Raw genomic sequence first — 20,451 nt, forward strand, 5'->3', positions numbered from 1 at the left:
GTGAAGCGCCCATACATTGGAAATCTGTGAAACAGTCATTTGTAGCCATGAGTTCATGCAAAGAAGAGTATAGTGCTGTGAGTGAATGCATAAACCAGGTAGAATGGTTTGTCTATCTAATGAAGGAACTCAATGTGTCTGTAAAATTACCAGTGAAAATATATACTGACAGTCAATCAGCGCTACAACTTGCGAATGAGCAAAACTTTAAAGGCAGAAGTAAACATATAAGAATAAGATATGTCAATGTAGTTGAAGCTGTGAACAAAAGCTTGGTATATATTGTAAAGTGTGCCAGTGCTGGTAATGTGGCAGATCTGTTTACAAAAAGTGTGGATTGTAACAGATTTGTGAAACTAACCAAACTAATCTAAAATCCTTGAGGAGTGTCAATATTACAAGGTTGTCAGATTAGTTTGACAGGTGCAGGTTAGATCAGATGGATCTAGTAATGATGCAATCAGCCTGGAAAGTCCCTGGAGAGCTAGAGGGAGCTGGCCTAATCCAGTTATAGCCAGGTGGCTGATGCAATTCAGTAGCCATGTCAGGATGACTAAGCATCTACTGTGATTGGTGGCTGCGTCCACCAGGTGTATATAATGGAGTGGAACTAAAGCTCTGGGTGGGATGCTATGAGCGGAGAGTGTGAAAGAAGTATTTGTATTATATCTTTGCACTGTGAAATAAACTACGCTTTTCTAAGTAGCAGAGGACTTTCTGATGGTGTTATCCTGGACAGATGGCCAATCCGCTTGGCTTCCGCGTCAGTCACCCACTGTAACCCCCAGACCCTTCTCTGCAGCAACGCTCCTACCCAATAACTATCCATTCTGCATGCTGAACGTGTGTCTTTCTAAACCTTTTCTCCCAGCTGGAATTTAACCCCACTGTTTGCAACACAGAGCTTGACACCGTGGGGTTTTTTTGGCTCTCCCTGGACAGCCTCCCTCCCCCCATACAGAAGGCAAACAGTGACCTTCCTCAGATCTCACGAAAGCCCTCTCGTGACTTGGAGGCCCAAGGCAACCCAATGGACTCCTGGTGCCTTCACTTGGCTACTTCGGCTCCCTGGGCCCTGGCACGTGGAAGCCCGGTGGCCCCTGACACCACAAGAGCTCCAGGCACACGTTCTCACTCAGCACTTTCAAATGTCTGCATGTGGAGACTTCTGCATCTGAGCAAGAAACCCTCTGCTGACCTGCCCCTCGCAGTCAACCTGGGTCAGCAGAGGTTAAAAAAAGAGGAGCCCGTGGCAGAAGCCAGAGGCTGAGTCGGCAAGTTCTGTTTCCCTGGGAAGAAAGGGAGCCAGCCGGGGCCCTCTGCTCAACGTCTTCCTTTCCGCAGGAGAAGCGCAGCCTTTCCCTTTGCTTAGCATCAGAGGACCAGGCAAGCCAATGTCAACCAGAGAACAAGAGGGGGGAAGCAGACAGGCTTACCTCTTCGTCAGAGCTGTCTTTCTCATACTCGTCTCCCAAGGGTGCTTTGGGATGGTCTGTTGCTGTACCCTCTTTCTGATCCCACGACTGAAGTTCCTTCTCAGCAGTCTTTCCAGGCTGTAAGATAACAAGACAGTAGGAAGTGTTACTGCGCTGCAGCACACACACAACAGACCTTGGCAAACTACATGGACCGGTCAGCGACAAAGACAGAGCCTGCTTCCTTCACCGCCAGGCTCAGAGAGCAGTTTATGCACCCCCTTCCACTACAGGGCAAGGACTGTGGCTCAAGGGCAGAGCACAGAGGCTTTTCCCTGCAGGAAATCCAAAGGCTCAGCTCCCAGGGTCTCAGGGAGGAGGTGCTGGAAAAGGTCTCTCTCCGCCTGACAGCCAAGAGAGTTACCGTCAGTCAAGTTATAGGATCACGAGCTAGAAGGATGAAGGCTCGGACAGCTTACTATTCTCTAGGCCTTGCCTTAGTTGTAATGGCAAGTGTGGTGTAGTAGATGGGAGTGTCAGACTAGGATCTGGGAGACCCAGGTGTGAATCCCCACTCCGCCATGGAAGTTTGCTGGGCGGTCGTGATCTAGTCATACACTCTCAGCCTAACCTACCTTACAAGGTTGTTGAGAGGATAAAATGGGGGAAGAAGAGAATTACATGAGCCCCACTGGGGGGTAAGACAGGGTACAAATAAAATAAAATTTAAAAATGATGAATGCTGGTTGTCACCCAGACTCTCACAGGCCCTGGCCACTGCACAGGTGTGATGGTGGAAATGGCCGCCCAGTCGCAGCCAACTTATGCTGACCCCGTAGGGTTTTCAAGGCAAGGAACTTACAAAGGTGGTTTGCCATTGCCTGCCTCTGCATCATGCCCCTGGTGTTCCTTGGTGGCCTCCCATCCAAGTACAGACCAGGGACAACCATGCCTAGCTTTGGAGATCTGTCCAGATGGGGCTAGCCTGGGCCATCCAGGCCAGGCCTCAGCAGAGACACCATGCCACAGAGAGATGACACCAGAAGCTATCTCCTCACTTACAGCCCACTCCCATGATCAAGCAGCAACCTCCGCAAAGGAAAGAGTCACCTCAGACAGGACAAGTGCGAAGCCTGAATCACAACTTGGTTGTGTGTGCTAATCACACAAACTCCTGCAAGGTTGGACGCAAAAGCAAAGCACCAAGACTGAGAGAGCCATGTGCCAAGGAGTGGGGAACCATGCGAACCTAACCCTTTGATCATGACCCCATTCCCTTTGGGACTCTTCCCAGCAGACGGGAGACTGTGGGAATTGTGGTGGGGGGTCCCACCTGCTTGCTTCCCTTCTTCTGGCTCCCAGCTGCGGGCAAGCCAAGAGAAGATTTTGTGTGTGTGTGTGTGTGGGGGGGGAAACACAGAGAGAGAGAGAGCACCCATCCTGGCTATAACCCATCCTGAGTCCATGAACTGTAAACAAAGTAAAGTTAGATCACGATGGGTAGCCGCGTTCGCCTGTCTGTAGCTGTAGAAAAGAGGAAGAGTGCAGGGGGACCTTAAGGACCAACTGAATTTCTGGCAGGGTGTGAGCTGAAAGGTAAAGTTGGCACATTAACCCCAGCGCTTACACATTATCTGGTGTACGATGCACAAAACCTGTACTTGGAAACTGACCTCCCCCCACAGTGGCATTTGCCCAATCCACACTGAGTGTACGTTTCAGCCCCAGGCAGGGCCTTTTCCATGGCAGGTCCTGCCCTGCAGAACGGGCTGCCCCGTCTCTGTCAAACGGAGCTGCTCAAGACCTTTGGTCGATCTGTATGGTTCACTTTTGGCTCGCTGACCTGAGTTTATGGTTGTTCGGATATGATAGTGCAGTTTGTTTTTACTGGAAAGGGCTTTGCGCTGTCAGGAAAAGCAATCTAAAATACTTTAAATAAATATAACGGCATGCAGAGGATGAGCCACGGCTTGGGCTAATTGTAGATAACTTCCCTTCCCAGGGCAGCATGCAGAGGTACCAAGCCCACAAGCCTCTCCCACAGGCCACGTGAAGCACAAAACCCTCTCCGCCATGGCAGCCCACGGGACAGACTTGCTCACACGCTATCACATATGGTGCAGAGGAGAGTCGTTTTTCTTCTCCCCCCATAAAACTACAATGAAACTCAGGTGCCATTGCTTCAGGACCGACCCAAGTCACGGCCCTAAGATGTGGCAGACCACTGCACTACCTGGAGCGTGTAGTGGAATGTGTCCAGAGGAGGGCAACAAAGATGGTGAGAGGTCTGGAGACCAAGTCCTATGAAGAAAGGTTGAAGGAGCTGGGTATGTTTAACCTGAAGAGGAGAAGACTGAGAGGAGATATGATAACCATGTTCAAGTACTTGAAGGGCTGTCATAGAGAGGAGGGTGCTGAGTGGTTTTCTGTTGCCCAAGAAGGTCGGAGCAGAACCAACGGGTTGAAATTAAATCAAAAGAGTTTCCATCACTCTAGACATTAGGAAGAATCCTCTAACCATTGGAGAGGTTCCTCGGTGGAACAGGCTTCCTCGAGAGGTGGTGAGCGCTCCTTTCCTGGAGGTTTTTAAGCAGAGGTTAGATGGCCATTTGTCAGCAATGCTGATTCTGTGACCTTGGGCAGATGATGAGAGGGAGGGCACCTTGGCCATCTTCTGGGCGTGGAGTCGGAGTCACTGGTGTGTGTGTGTGTGTGTGTGTGGGGGAGGTGGTTGTGAATTTCCTGCATTGTGCAGGGGGCTGGACTAGATGACCCTGGTGGTCCCTTCCAACTCTATGATTCTATACCTGAGACCCAAGTCACTGCCATAAGATGCAGCAGACTACCACACTACCTGAGACAGGCCGGTTGATTCAGAGTGTTTGTGGCACAGTTGCACTGCGGTCATATTATGCCAACCACTAGATTCAAACAGTCATCTCACATGGGAAACTCACTCTCTCAGATGGCTTGATCTACCAATGATTACTAGCCATGAAAGCTAAACAGAACCTCCAGGTCTAAAGACAGTATACCCCTGAATACCACATGCCTTTGTCCCTTGCTTCCAGGCCGCTCCCTACGGAAAGAGAGACTTGGACTAAAAAGGCTGTCCGTTTGATCTGCAGGGCCTGTGGCTCAGTGGTAGAGCATCTGCTTGGCATGCAGAAGGTCCCAGGTTCAATCCCCGGCATCTCTAGTTAAAGAGCCCAGGCAAGTAGGTGATGTGAAAGACCTCTGCCTGAGACCCTGGAGAGTCGCTGCCAGTCTGAGTAGACAATACTGGCTTGGATGGACCGAGGGTCTGATTCAGTAGAAGGCAGCTTCACATGTTCCTTTCCTCCTGGACTCAGATTGAAAAGTACCCCATATTGCGACTGTGGGTCGGGACAGGATCCCGCTGCAGCCGGCCTGCCAGATCCCAGCCCACGTTCCAGACAGCACCTACGTGTTGGCCCAGCACGTGGGCGCAGGCAGAAGCGCACATCCTTCGCTGGAAAAGAGATTCACCCTCCTCCCCCGCTCAGAGGGGACCCAGCCTAGAAAGGGCTTCACCGGAGGGTCTGACGGAATAATCAGGAAAGCAGCCCTCCAGAACGCCTCTCCTGGGAGCAGTAAAGTCTGCACAGTGTGCAATCACCTTCTGCTCTACGCAACCCACCAACACAGCCCTTTGTGCGCTCTCCCTCCCCCGCCCCCCCCCCCCCGGCCAAAGGGAGAAAGTGGGGCTGGGGGCCTAGAAAGCACAGGGCCAACTGGAAGATGGGATTACAGCAAAAACAAAGGCATTATTAAAGTCTTTGAAAAAAGGAGATTGGAGGTAAGTCTTTTCCCAGGCTTTTGGCACCAAGAGGGTTTCGTCTGTCTTGCTCTCTCTTCCCCGTTTTCTTTCCTCCCCAACACTCGATGGGCTTGGAGCAGAGCCCCACGCTGCAGAATCGGGTCAATGGCGCAGGGAGCTCCCCTAGCTAGCAAGGCTGTGCGGTGGAGGTCCAGGGCCACCTCTCTGCACCCCTGTCCTGCAGGGAACCCCAGCCGAACAAGGAAGGGCCAGCCCTGCCTCCTTCGCCTTCGGAAATGGACAGCCAGCTCGCTTCTCCCTGTGCCGTCAGCGCAAGATGGCTGGCCCCGTGCATTTGGGCTACAGACCCACCAAAGAGAGCTATAGTTGAACAGCCAGGCTCCTCCTGGGGCAGTCATTCTGGCCATCATTAGAAGGGAGCAGGTACCTCAAGACATGCTCCCCACAGGTGGTTCGGACCGGAAAGGCAAGCGAGAGCTCCTGCCCCTCCCCTTTCGCTTCTGAAGGGCTTACCACCACCAAGCACACCAACTCCTCAAGGCATGGGTGTGGATCACCCCTCACCTGGCCCTGCTTCAAGGAGCAAGGGGAACAGCTGCACCTTTCCACTTGAGCAAAGGATGATCCCAGGCAACTCCACTGGGGCAGTACCTAGTACAGAGAATGCTGCCCCTTCAGCGTATTTAAAGGACCTCTTTGTCGAGCCAACGGAGCACTTATCAGCAAACAATTCCAGCCTCTGTGGCTCTTGTCCACCAAAGGTCTTGCGAGAATACGTCAAGGGTGCCCCAGGACTCCTGCTTCGCTATGGGACTGCTGCAGGAAGAAGGGCTGGGAGGCCGCCAGAGGGCAGCACGCAACGCCCAGAGGAGAAACGCTGGCCAGGAAAAGCAATCGGAAGGAATAATTGCAGCAGCTGCGGCAGTGGGGGCTTGAGAGGTGAGGAGGGGAAGAGGTCAGGCCGCTGCGCCTGCATCGGCTGACTGTGCCCAGCTGCGGCAGGAGGAAAATCCTCACTGGCAAGAGGGCAGAGGCAGCACAGTTCAGAGCTAGTTCAGTTCCTGAACGAAGACAAAACCCTCCACAGGAAGGCCAGCTGGACTCCAGTAACTGGCAGAGCATTTTACATCTTCACTATGAAGTCGCTAGCAATACCTGTCTAGCGCACCCAGTTGAGAAACAGTGACTTGGCCTCCAGCTACGTAACAAAAAGTGAGATCCAGGATGTCAACGAAGAGTCAAGGCAAACTTCTGTCATCTTCGCATGGCAACCACACCAGCTTTTCAGACTCCTGATCCAGTCCCTCCCCATAAGCTCTCCTTACCCGAGGCACCTTGAGGTTATGTCACAGTGGTGCCTGTTTCAAGGATGCAGGTCTGAATTAAGACTCACCGCCTTGGCTGGGCTGATGAATTGTTTTTCCACAACATGCCCATCTCTGTTTGGCAGCTGGAAATTAACATTCCCAACTGGAAAATGGACTTCTACATGGGTCTGCCCCTGAAGTCAACCCAGAGACTCCCGTTGGTGCAGAATGCCACAGATTGGTTATTATCAGGAAGCAGGCGGTACATGCATGTTACACAACCATTCTGCAGTCACTCCAGTGGCTGCCCATTACTTACAGGTTCCATTTAAGGTACTGGCTATCATCTAGAAAGCCCTTTGTGGCCTCAGGCCTTCCTACCTGTGGGGCCACCTCTCCCCCCCTGCTCTGCCACGGCAGCTTCTCTCATCTGAGCAGGGCCTTCTGCAGGGGCCACCTTTCAAAATGGGCAAGGCCAACAACTGCCCGTACCCATGCATTCTCTGTTATGGCTCCCCAACCTGTGGGAAGGCTGCCTGAGGAGGTCAGGAAGGCTCTCACATTTCTCTCGTTTCACAAACTAGGCAAAATGAAGTTGTTGATGAAGGCATTTCAATAAAGGCATCAGGTTAGACCACAAATGAATGGTCCAGGAAGGTGCTTTATAGATGGGAAAGGACTGTGGAACTATAACACTGTGTATAGGACATATTATCTGTTTACTGCATGTATTGTCGCTGCACTATTTTTTACTGATGCGAGACCGTTTTTCTGCACTGTATCTGCACTCGGTATCATGTCCAATACTAAGAACATAAGAAAAGCCCTGATGGATCAGACCAAGGCCCATCAAGTCCAGCAGTCTGTTCACACTGTGGCCAACCAGGGGCCTCTAGGAAGCCCACAAGCAAGACGGCTGCAGCAGCATTGTCCTGCCTGTGTTCCACAGCACCTCATATAACAGGCATGCTCCTCTGATCCTGGAGAGAATAGGTATGCATCATGACTAGTATCCATTTTGACTAGTAGCCATGAATACTCCTCTCCTCCATGAACATGCCCACTCCCCTCTTAAAGCCTCCCAAGTTGGCAGCCATCACTAAATCCTGGGGCAGGGAGTTCCACAATTTAACTATGCGTTGTATAAATAAATCTTTCCTTTTATCAGTTTTGAATCTCTCACCCTCCAGCTTCAGCAGATGACCCCCCCCCATTCTAGTATTATGAGAGAGGGAGAAAAATTTCTCCCTGTCCACTCTTTCCAAACCATGCATAATTTTATAGACCTCTATCATGTCTCCCCTTAACCGCCTTCTTTCCAAGCTTAACAGCCCTAAGCGTTTTAACCGCTCCTCATAGGGCCATTGCTCTAGTCCCCCGATCATTTTGGTTGCTCTTTTCTGCACCTTCCCAAGCTCTGCAATATCTTTTTTTAGGTGGTGACCAGAACTGTGCACAGTATTCCAAGTCTGGTCTCACCATAGATTTGTACAAGGGCAGTGTGATAGCAGCATCAATCCTTGTTTGGATTTCTGTAATCCTAGTCATAATACATTGCTTATTAGATGTCTCATCGCACTGACTGCATCGACTTGCACTGTATAATCCACTTTGAGTCTCAATCAGAAAGGCGGACCAGGAAAACAGTAAAAGAAGATCTTAAGAGGGCAGACAAGAGCACCACCTAGCTGATCCTGCAGAGAAACAGAATGCCCGCCCCCTCAGTCAAGGGCTCGACCCAATGCCACAGAGGCCTTGCCAGTCCCTGCTCCCCACATGTCAGAGATGCCGTCGCATTTGTAACACTTGCCTGCAAAGCAAATATTCTTCCTATGGCTGTCTGTCAGACAGAAAAGAGGCCTTTCATTTAATGGCCCAAATCCAGTGATAAAGGCACATGCGGCAGCAATGGTCTATCCAGCTGTCCAGAAGTTACTCAACACACTAAAAGCATGGAATGTCTCTTTCCATTCAGCCCTCTCCCAGCCCTCCCCAACCACTGAAGGGCTAATTGCACAGCCAAGCTAACAGGTCTCGCCCTCTATTTGGTTCTTCATATACTCTTCCCAAGACAGAGTTGGTATCTCTATGCTCAGCCTCAACTGATGGGGGCAGAGACCCAGCCGCTGGGAGCTCAGGCACAGCCTCTTGCTTGTGGCAGGCAGTTCCCCCCTTTTTTTTGCAGAAAAAACGTTTATTAATAGTTTATACACAGGAACAGACACAATATTTTCACAAGAAATATTTCCCAAATTGGTTCTTGTAGGTTATCTGGGCTGTGTAACTGTGGTCTTGGTATTTTCTTTCCTGACGTTTCGCCAGCAGCTGTGGCAGGCACTGTCCTTCAGTGTTACTCCTCTGAAGATGCCTGCCACAGCTGCTGGCGAAACGTCAGGAAAGAAAATACCAAGACCACGGTTACACATCCTGGATAACCTACAAGAACCAATGAACTTTGACCGTGAAAGCCTTCGACAATATTTCCCAAATTCTTTGCAATTGTGACACATCATATCCTTTCTTTAAATCTGTCAGTTTGATTAGGAGAAAGATTTTCTTAGATTTCAGAATCCACTCGTCAACTGTAGGACTAAGGTCTGATTTCCAATATCTTGCAAATACTAGTCTAGCAGCTATCAACAGATGCGCAATTAAATTCCGTTTGTCTTTTGGAGAAATGGCTGTGTAGCTTAGTCGCACAACCTCGGCAGAAAAGGGGAAATCTATATGAAAGCCTTTTTCATAAGATGATCTATAATAGAGGACCAACAGGAGAGGAGAATGGTGTAAGTCACTCTGGGTCCCCAGTGGGAAGAAAAGCACAGTCAACGAAGGTTGGCTCAATCAGACCCTTGGTCCATCGAGCTCTGTATTGCCTACTCAGACTGGAAGCGGCTCTCTGGGGTCTCAGGCTGAGGTCTGTCGCATTACCTGACCCCTTTAACTCGAGATGCTGGGGATTGAACCTGGGACCTTCCGCATACAAAGGAGATGCCTTTTCACTGAGTCATAGACCCTCCCCACAGTAGAGGACTCACCACCACCCCTGAACTAGTGATCTGTTGATGGAAATATGAGTGGGGAAGGAGGGAGGGAGGTTACATCAGTTTCCACTTCGACTTAGGAGCTACATGGAATTTGGAATGGTATAATATAGCTCAATTCCAACAGATCTCAGAAACTAAGCAGGGCCAGCCCTGGTTAGTACTTGGATGGGAGACCACCAGGGAAGACCAGTACTGCCATGCAGAGCCCCTTTGAACTTCTATTGCCTTGAAAACACCACAGGCTTGCCATAAGTCAGCTGTGACTTGACAGCAAAACAAAAAGCAATCCAGGGTTGGTAGCTGGATAGGAGATCACCAAGGAAGACAACGACAAAGAACCTCTGCTTCTCACTTGCCTTGCTGGGGTTGCCATAAGTCAGCTGTGACTTGACAGCATTTTACACATATAGGAAGTGGAAGAAGCCCCGATTCAGAGCAAGTGGCATAGGTGTGGCATGACACACAAGGGCTTTCGTTTTTCTAGCGAGCCAACAACCACCTCTCCCCCTTCTGCGCACTCACATTCCCCAGGATCCTTGCCAGGCTGAGGGACTGCTAAGCTCCCATGGATAAGGTTGATGACAGTAGCAGAGGGCTGGCGTCTTTTGAGCATTTTTTTTTTACTGTGGTTATTATTATTATTTACAACGCACAAAGTAGCAGTCTCTTGACGGAGGCAAAGCTGTCGAAAAGCAAGCCAGAGGAAGAAGAATGCGGTTGGGAGAAGAAGGCCAGCACCACACACCACCGGCAGCTGTTTGTGCACTCAACTCCGCTGCAACCTGGAAGGGCCGTTCAATTAAGTCACCGATCTTCATCTGCGACTCATGTCTGGTCTCACGTCTTTTTTATCACCTCACTGTAAATTCAGCAGCTGGTCAGGATTAAAGTGTAGAGCCTCTTTTATCCCCGACAGTTCATTAAAGTAGCTGAAGCGATGGTAGATTTATCGCCGTTTTAATTGGGAGTAAGAGCCAAAATTTAGCCTTTTAATCTTGCTGGAGCAGTTAACGAGCGAGCATCACCACGCACCTGCAAGATTACCTCACCGTTTGCATCAAGGACCAATCACATTATCCAGAGGACAACCACACGTTCAAGTTAGAAAGATTTAACGTAATTTGTAACTGTCATTTTTTCTCTAAAAAGTGTCCTACACAAGGCAAATCAGGTTTCTCTGGAAGGACTGTCAAAAAGATCGAGGTGAGCTATTTCGCTGAGTGTTATGGGCTTTCGAAACTTTCTAAAGCAAGGGTTCCCAACCTTTTTGAGCCTACAGGCACATTTAGAATTCTGCCACGGCATGGTGGGCGCAGCAACAAAATGGCAGCCCCCGGAGGGGGAGCCAGCCACAAGATGATTGCCACAGCTTAACTTCAGTAACACCGAGTACACACATGAAGCTGCCTTCTACTGAATCAGACACTTGGTCCATCAAAGTCAGTATTGTCTACTCAGACTGGCAGCAGCTCTCCAGGGTCTCAGGCTGAGCTCTCTCACATCACCTACTTGCCTGGTCCCTTTAACTGGAGATGCCGGGGATTGAACCTGGGACCTTCTGCATGCCAAGCAGATGCTCTACCACTGAGCCACAGCCCCATACTAGAAAATCTTCACATGAACACATGAAGCTGCCTTGTCCTGAATCCGACCCCTGGTCCATCAAAGTCAGTCTTGTCTACTCAGACCAGCAGCAGCTCTCCAGGGTCTCAGGCGGAGGTCTTTCACATCACCTACTTGCCTGGGCTCTTTAACTAGAGATGCCAGGGATTGAACCTGGGACCTTCTGCATGCCAAGCAGATGCTCTACCACTGAGCCACAGCCCTTGTGCTGTGGTGTGGTGGTGGCAGCTGCTGCCAGATCAACATTTAAAAAATCTGCACAGCCAATCAAATCTCCAATAGTCAATCAGAAGCCTGGCTGGGCAAAAGCCCTACCTGGCCTTGCCCACTTCCTGAAAACACCTGGCGGGCACCAGGAAAGGTGTCAGTGGCACCATGGTGCCCATGAGCCCCACACTGGGGACCCCCCTACCCTAAACCATTATGAGACAGTTAATTAAAACATGATTTACTTTAAAACTCATGTATTCAGTTACGTTTGAGATATGTTAGGAGATTTGATTTCCCTTGCCGGCAGTTTTTCAGTACTTATAGGATTAACTAGCATTTATCTTGCCTCATAAAAAGAGTTAATTTTTTTTTCAATAAAGGTCATTAAAACTTGCAGAAGCTTTCTGCTTGGCTTGCTGGGAAAAGCTCAAATGCTCAGAACCCTCAATTTATTGCACTATGAAGATAAATGGTCTTTCAGCAGGTTTTTAACTGATAGAGATCCTTATTAATTCTCGCAAAAGTTAATTGGTACAGATCTCTTAATAGGATATGAGACAAATATCTTGATACATATCTAGTTGGCCAGGCCTCTGTGGCCCAAGCAGCAGGGCACCAAGACAGTGAACGTACATGACAGTGGAGTGCCTGCAGAACAGATTACTCAAGCTAGTGAGCCAAGCTACACATAAAAGAAGCCAAACAAGAAGAAAATGTTAGTGTTGCTCTGGAGCCAGTGGTGCTGGAATAACACTTCCTTGCCAACCTCCGAAATGCCAACAAGGAGAAGAAAAGTTTACACCCTCCTTGCTTCAGCCTCCTGTCTGCCAAGAATGTTCACCTGCCCAGCGGGAAGCAAAGGCGCTTAGTCGGTAGAAAATGGGAAATGAGAAAATCTCAAGGTCGTGGATTCAAGACCCACATTGGGCTGGTAGTTTTTTGGGAGAGGCCATAGCTCAGCAGAAGAGCATCTGCTTCGCATGCACAAGGTCCCAGGTTCAATCCCTGGCATCTCCAGTGGAAAGGACCAGGTGGCAGGCGATGTGAAGGAACTGGTTCACTATAAGGCAACTTCCTCTGTGTTCAAGCGGCCAAGAGAGGACTTGGGATCTGGCCCACAGCTCCCCCCTTAACATCACTAGGGAGCTGGAAAGGGTTCTTCAGGAACCCATGCAAATCCAGCCTCCTTGCGTGGTGTAGTGGTTTGGAGCGGTGGACTCTAATCTGGAGAACAAGGTTTGATTCCCCACTCCTCCACATGAAGCCTGCTAGGGGACCTTGGGCTAGTCAGTTCTCTCTGAACTCTCTCAGCCCCACCTACTTCCCAGGGTGTCTGTTGTGGGAAGGGGAAGGGAAGGGGATTGTAAGCCGTTTTGATTCAATGAATCATAGAGTTGGAAGGGACCACCAGGATCATCCAGTCCAACCCCCTGCACAATGCAGGAAATTAAGAACTACCTCCCCCCATATCCCCAGTGACCCCAACCCTCCCCCCACCATGCAGGATCCCACCATCAAAGCACTCCCCACAGACGGCCATCTAGCCTCTGCTTAAAGACCTCCAAAGACGGGGACTCCACCACCCTCCGAGGCAGCGCATTCCACCGTTGAACAGCCCTCACCATCAGAAAGTTCTTCCTAACGTTTAGGTGGAATCGTTTTTCTCTTAGTTTAAATCCATTACTTCGTGTCCTAGTCTCTGGAGCAACAGAGAACAAGCTAGTTCCCTCATCAACATGACATCCTTCAAATATTTAAACATGGCTATCATGTCTCCCCTCAACCTTCTCTCAACTAAACAAACCCTAAGTCTCTCCTCATAGGGCATGGATTCCAGACCTTTGACCATTCTGGTCGCCCTCCTCTGGACACACTCCAGCTTGTCAACATCCTTCTTGAATTGTGGAGCCCAAAACGGGACACAGTATTCCAAGTGAGGTCTGACCAATGCAGCATACAGTGGTAGTATTACTTCCCTTGATCTAGACATAATACTCCTATTGATGCAGCCCAGAACTGCATTGGCCTTCTTAGCCGCCATATCACACTGTTGACTCATGTTCAGTTTGTGGTCCACTAAGACTCCCAGATCTCTTTCACATGTACTGTTATCAAGCCAACTCTCTCCCATCCTGTACCTGTGCTTTATGTTGTTTCTGCCTAGGTGAAGTACTTTACACTTCTCCCTATTGAAATCCATTTTATTGCTTATGGCCCAGCTCTCCAGTCTATCGAGGTCATTCTGAACTCTGACCCTACCCTCCGGGGTATTAACTACCCCTCCTAACTTTGTGTCATCTGCAAATTTGATTAGCATGCTCTCTATTCCATCATCCAAGTCATTTATAAAAATAGTACTGGTCCCAGGACAGACCCCTGTGGTACCCCAATGGTCACTCCTCTCCAGGATGAAGTTGTGCCGTTAATGAGCAGGCTTTGGGTTCGGTTGGTCAACCAATTACCAATCCACCTAACAGTAGCAGTGTCCAGCCCACATTTTACTAGCTTTGTTTCAAGAACATCATGGGGGACTTTATCAAAGGCTTTACTGAAATCAAGGTACACTACATCTACAGCATTCCCTTCATCTACCATACTTGTCACTCTTTCAAAAAAAGATATGAGATTAGTTTGACATGACCTGTTTTTGAGAAACCCACGTTGACTGTCAGTGAGCACAACATTTCTTTCTAAGTGCTTACAGACCATCTGTTTAATTATCTGCTCTAGTATTTTACCTGGTATTGATGTCAGGCTGACTGGGCGATAATGGTTTGGGATTTCTTTTCCCCCCTTTTTAAAGATGGGGACCACATTTGCCCTCCTCCAGTCTGCTGGAACTTCTCCTGTTCTCCATGAATTCTCAAAGATTATTGCCAGTGGTTCTGAAATCACTTTAGCCAGTTCTTTTAACACCCTTGGATGCAGTTTGTCCAGCCCCGAAGACTTGAATTTGTTAAGAGTAGCCAGGTATTCCTGTACTATCTCAGTGTCTATACTATGCTGTAATTCCTCTATTGCATCCTCTGCTCCATTGTTCCCAGGTTGAGCACTATTCTCCCTTAAGTGTTAGAGAAAGTCAGCATATAAAAACCAACTCTTCTTCTTCCTCCTTCTAGCAAAGCACAATTCCTTCAAAACTGCATCAGATCCGCCCAAGGCCTCCAAGAGCAGCATCAATCTCAGAACAAGAGCACAGACCAAAATGGAAACAGCCAACAGGGAAGGCATCCAGTCTCATGTTCACAGCAGCAAGAACCAGTGCCTTTGCGGGAGGATTTCAGCAAGCACAAAACACGCTAACAGACCACAAGTAGGGTGTGGCACACCTCCACTTTCTCCAGGCCTGGAATGAAGCAGCATTTTGCCCTTAAGAGGCTGGTCCTGCCCATACCACCCACTGCTACCTCTAACAGCCTTAAGAGGGCTGGCTGGCAAGCACTATGATTAAGCTACAAATCGTCACTGGAGTCCTTCTGCAGGAATGCCTCTCTTTATGCTCTGCCATGACAACTTTGGTCATCCCAGCGGGGCCTACTGCAGGTACCATCCTGCAAATGGGCAAAACTGATAGTCGTCCATACCCGTGCAGTCTCTGTTGTGGCCCCCACCTTATGAAATGGCCTCTCAGATGAGGTCACGAAGGCTCCCTCTTTCCTGGCTTTCTGCAAACTATACAAAAACGGAATTGTTCAAGGGGCCTTTTTTTTTGCACAGAGAAGCAGGACTGTGCTGTAATGAGAAGGTTCCAAAAGTTGCACTGGTAAAGGGATAGGGGCTACAGCCTACACCACTGTGCTGCCACCTGTCACGGTTAAGTGTGCTCCAGACCAGGGAGTTTCTACAGCACTTAACATATCATGTTTAAAAGCTCCTGCATTGTGTCAGCTGTTTGAGATTTCTGTTTGTCTTCAGATTTCTGTAGTACAAACCCTCTTGGCATTGTTCACTGGATGTCCCCTCCTGTTGACTGCACTCGACTTTCACTCTGTCACCCACCTTGAATCTCAGCAAGAAAGACAGACTATAAATAACCACGTAAATAAATAACTGGCTAGAAAGGTTTTAGCTGTGTAAAGGAATTGATAAACCATTTGGCTGGGACAGGCAGAGTCATTTGCTGCAGCACACCAGCAGCTGATCCAGTCACAGAAGAGACACCAGATCAACCGGAGAGCTCAGCAGCTTTTTCCACACTCCCCTGAGGGGAAGAATGACTGAATCTTTCTTTAGCCATGATGAATTCACAGTGCTCCTGGAGCCCGGAACAGCACTGCACCTGTCAAGCCTCACCTCTCAACTCCTATTTCTTTGCGCAATGCTGGATAGATTGAAGGGCTGTCATAGAGATGATGGTGCAGAGTTGTTTTCTGCTCCCCCAGAAGGTGAGACCAGAACCAATGGGTTGAAATTACACCAAGAGAGTTTTTGGCTAAACATTAGGAAGAACCTCTTGCCATATCAGTTCCTCAGTAGAAAAGGCTTCCTCGGGAGGTGGAGGGCTCTCCTTCTTTGGAGGTTTTTAAGCACAGACTAGATGGCCTTCTGACAGCAATGCTGATTCTATGACCTTAGGCAGATCATGAGAGGGAGGGCAGGAAGGGTTGAGTCAGTGCTTGGTTCTCGTGGCCCTTCCTTACATGCCCAGGGTAATGCCAATTGCCACTTTGGGATCAGGAACCAAATTTCCTCCAGGTCAGATTGGCCAGGGATCCTGGAGGGGTTTTTTGCCATCTTCTGGGCATGGAGTGGGGGTCACTGGGGGAGGGGAGGTAGTTGTGAATTTCCTAATTGTTCAGGGGGTTGGACTAGGTGACCCTGTTGGTCCCTTCCAACTCTATGGTTTTAAAAAAATCAGCATAGCAAAGCTCACATGGTTGCTGACTTTTTTATTCCAGTCATTCCCATAGAAAAAAGGCGACAGCCTAGATAGCCCAGGCTAACCCAATCTTGTCACAGCCCAGAAGCTAAGCAGGGTTGGCCCTGGGTACTACTTGGATGAGAGACCACTGAGGAAGTCCAGGGTCGCTACACAGAGGCAGGCAATGGCAAACCACCTCTGAATGTCTCTTGCCTTGACCTGATGGCCCAGGCTAGCCTGATCTTGCCAGACCTCAGAAGCTAAGCAGGGTCGGCCCTGGTTAGTATTTGGATGGGAGATCACCAAGGAATGCCAGGGTCACCACACAGAGGTAGGCAAAGGCAAATCTCTTGCCTAGAAAACCCCGGGATGGGGTCGCCATAAGTCGGCTGTGACTTGACTTCTCACTTTACCTTTACTTTCCCAAAGTTTCAAGGCGGATCACACAACATGCACATAGCAATGCAAGTTTCAGAGGGTAGTGGCAATGGTCTGCGGCAGAACAGAAGAAGAGTTGGTTTTTATATGCCGACTTTCTCTACCACTTAAATTGGAAGATGGAGGAGTTTTTCCACCCAAACTAGTTACAAAGCAGAAGTAGAGAGTGGACTCCTGACCCACCTTGAACTGCCTGCCTGGTAACGCTAGGAGATCATGCCTGTGTGCATATCCTTATTCTGGGGTAAGCGTTCTTGTCCACACGCATGACTCCAAGGGGCTATGGCTGCAACACTAAAGACTGGAGTAAGTTCCACTGAATAACACGGGACTTACTTCTGGGCAGACCTGCTAAGGCTTGCTCCCTACCCTAACTCCCACAAGGCGCTGGGTTACTGCACAGTTGGGGGAATTCATCATGTCTGACACTGACAGAGTGAACACAAATCACATCAAAACTGTATGAAGAAAAGTATCTCGGGAGTACTGTCACTGAAGGAATGAAATGTTCCATTCTCCAGGAGTTCTCACTTGAAAAATCTTATTTTAGAAGCCATGTAAAGGGACGACGCCACAGACGAAAAACACTCTCCTTCTATACTTACTTGCAAAATGCCTTCTGGTTTCTCCTCGGCTCCTCTGTCATGGTCATCTTCCTCCTCCTCCTCCTCTGTGATACTGTCACTCCCAGACTCCTCCAGCCCAGAGAAGACGCTTTCTTCACTGTCTGTCAGATCATCACTTTCCTCATCTTGCTCCTCAGGGGCTCCAGTGCCGAAGAGAGGCTGCTGAAAGGAACCAGTGAGCATCAGAATACTGGACTGCCAGCAGCTCTCAGCCCCCAACAGGCCAAGAACAAAACGGAGAAGGCAGCACAGTCAGTGTTATCATTATTGAGAGCTGGTGCTACGATCCACCCAGCATTTCCCTCAGACTTCAAGCAGAAACCTCTCTTATCCTGCCATTCAGACATCTGCCTGCCGTGGCTCAGTGGTAGAGCATCTGCTTGGCATGCAGAAGGTCCCAGGTTCAATCCCTGGCATCTCCAGTTAAAGGGACTGGGCAAGTAGGTGATGTGAAAGACCTCTGCCTGAGACTCTGGAGAGCCGCTGCCAGTCTGAGTAGACAATACTGACTTTGATGGACCGAGGGTCTGATTCAGTATAAGGCAGCTTCATGTGTTCATGTGAGCAGGGATGGCTAACCTGCAACCCACAGGCTAGGCGTAGCCCCAAAGGCAAATGTATCTGGCCACAGGTATTACTACTGAATTTACTCAAAGGAAAGGATGGTGAGAAGAGCACGCCCACTTCCGCCTGCATGGAAAAGAAAGAACCTGGTGTGCAGAATCTCGGCTCAGCCCTGATGCTCACCTTCGCCTCCTGCCCAGAAGACTTGCAACGATAAACCAGAAGGGTCTCATACATTCGACAGAATGGCTGGATACAAACATAGTGAAGGCAGTACCGACACAACACGTTAAACCGCTCAGTTTTATTATGTCATTTGATATGTGTTGGGTCATTTGGGGCAGCAAAGTACACTTCTGACCTCCAGGCCACTGGAGGGCAGACAGGCCTCCATGAAAGTGGAAGCTGGCCATCTCGTGGTATAGTGGTTAAGAGCGGTGGTTTGGAGCGGTGGACTCTTATCTGGAGAACCAGGCTTGATTCCCCACTCCTCCACATGAGTGGCGGAGGCTAATCTGGTGAACTGGATTTGTTTCCCCACTCCTAGACATGAAGCCAGTGGGGTGACCTTGGGCAAGTCACAGTTCTCTCAGCCTCACCTACCTCACAGGGCGTCTGTTGTGGGGAGGGGAAGGGGCCTGTAAGCCGGTTTGAGTCTCCCTTAAGCGGTAGAGAAAGTCAGCATATAAAAACCAACTCTTCTTCCTACACATGAAGCCACTTGGGTGACCTTGGACTAATCACAGCTCCCTCAACCCCACCTACCTCACAGACTGTCTGTTGTGGGGAGGGGAAGGTGATTGTAAGCCAGTTTGATTCTTCCTTAAGTGGGAGAGAAAGTTGGCATATAAAAACCAACTCCTCTTCTTCTCTGCTTCAGCTCAAGCTCAACTTGGACGAGACCAGCCACTTCCCATCTCCTGCAAAATTCAGGCTCTGATGTTTGAAGGACTCTCTCCTTTCACATATCCCTGTGTGCCAACTATGGTCATTAGGCAGCCATCTGTTGGCTATCCCACCAGTTAAGGTGGCCTGTCTGGCCTCAGCCAGAGCCCATGGTCTTTTCCATCATGGCTCCGGCTCTGTGGAATGGGATCCCTGAAGAGGTGAGGGAGGGGGCCCTCCTTGGAGATCTTCAGGAGGCCTCTTTGCCAGGGCTCTTTTGGCAGGCATATTTTAAGGGGGGGGAGAGATTTGGGGTTTGCTATTTTACCTTTCATTTTAGCTGGGGATGTTTTACCTATTATTGTAAGCTTCCTTGAACCACAAGGAAAGGCAAGATTTAAACGTTTTAATAAATAAATACATTCACAGTCCTCATGGCAAGCGCAAGGACAAAGTGCTTGAGTCTTCCAGGCGGATGCATGAATGGACATACGGACTGCTCCTATGAAAATGCCGTTGACCGTGAGACAACGGTCTTTCTGGTGACACAGATCTGATCTCACCGGCAGCCTCTATCCAAAGTCTCAGGCACAAAGCCTTTTCCAGCCCTGCTGCAGACAGCTGCACAAAATAGTTCCATCACCTCAAGCTTCACAGTAAAGGCGAGCAATACAGTGAATCAATCATGGAACACCCGCTATGTGCTGGTACCCTCCAATTGTTTGCACACCTGAATATGTATTTATTTATTTACTTTATTTATACTCCACCTTTCTCCCCAAAGGGTCTCACATCGTTCTCCTCTAAACAGCCCTGCGGGATAGATCAGGCTCAGAGAGTGTGTGGCCGGCTCAAGGCTGCCCAGCAAGCTTCCATAGCAATAAAAAGTAACTTCTCTCAAGTCAGACCACTAGTCCATCCAGCCAAGTGTTGTTTGCACTGACAGAACAGCTGTTAAGGGTCTCAGGCAGAGACTTTTCCCCAGACCTGCTACTCTTTTGCACATAAAGTATGCCCTTTTGCACATAAAGTATTTATTCTCCCATTGAGCTATGACCTCTCCTAAATAAACTGGTCATAAAACTTTTCACCTATTTCATTTTTACCCCATGTTCCAGCCAAATATTGGAAACCAAAACAGCTTACAGCAGTTACAAATATCAATGAAAGTATAGTCAAAGAATACACGATAGAGGTTTGTAAAACTATGCATGGGGTAGAGAGAGAGTTGGCAAATAGAAGCTTTCCTCCCTCTCACAAAATACTAGAACTCGAGGGCATCCAATAAAGCGGATGGGCAGTAGATCCAGGACTGACAAAAGGAAATACTTCTTTACACAGTGAGTGATTAAAATGTGAAATTCACTGCCAGAGGACGTAGTGAAGGCCACAAGCATAGGTTAGATTAAGGGGAATCAGACAGACTCATGCAGGAGAGGTCTATCAGTGGCTACTAGCCATGGTGACTAAAAGGAACCTCCATGTTCAGAGGCAATCAACCTCTGAATCCCAGCACCAGGAGGCAACATCAGGGTTGGCCTCCATGCCTTGCTGTTGGCCCTCCGGAGAAACCGGTTGACCACTGTCTGAGACAGGATGCTGGACTAGATGGACCCTCACTGGTTTGAACCGGCAGGGCTCTTCTGATGTTCTTACTTGAGGAAGGAGGTTCT

At 49.1% G+C, this 20,451-nt stretch overlaps 1 protein-coding gene across 1 annotated transcript in view; it reads right to left on the bottom strand.

The window, feature by feature from the left end:
- Positions 1-20,451, bottom strand: part of BOP1 (BOP1 ribosomal biogenesis factor) — a 103,526-nt gene that overhangs the window by 77,749 nt on the left and 5,326 nt on the right. Inside the window, exons 2-4 of the mRNA XM_056854590.1 lie at positions 18,077-18,142; positions 17,309-17,491; positions 1,437-1,553 (exon numbers count right to left, since the gene is read on the bottom strand). Of these exons, the coding sequence (XP_056710568.1) occupies positions 1,437-1,553; positions 17,309-17,491; positions 18,077-18,142 (366 nt within the window). The remainder of the gene's footprint in view (positions 1-1,436; positions 1,554-17,308; positions 17,492-18,076; positions 18,143-20,451) is intronic.

This window comes from Euleptes europaea, chromosome 8 (assembly GCF_029931775.1).
Source record: "Euleptes europaea isolate rEulEur1 chromosome 8, rEulEur1.hap1, whole genome shotgun sequence".
Taxonomy (NCBI): Eukaryota; Metazoa; Chordata; class Lepidosauria; order Squamata; family Sphaerodactylidae; genus Euleptes; species Euleptes europaea.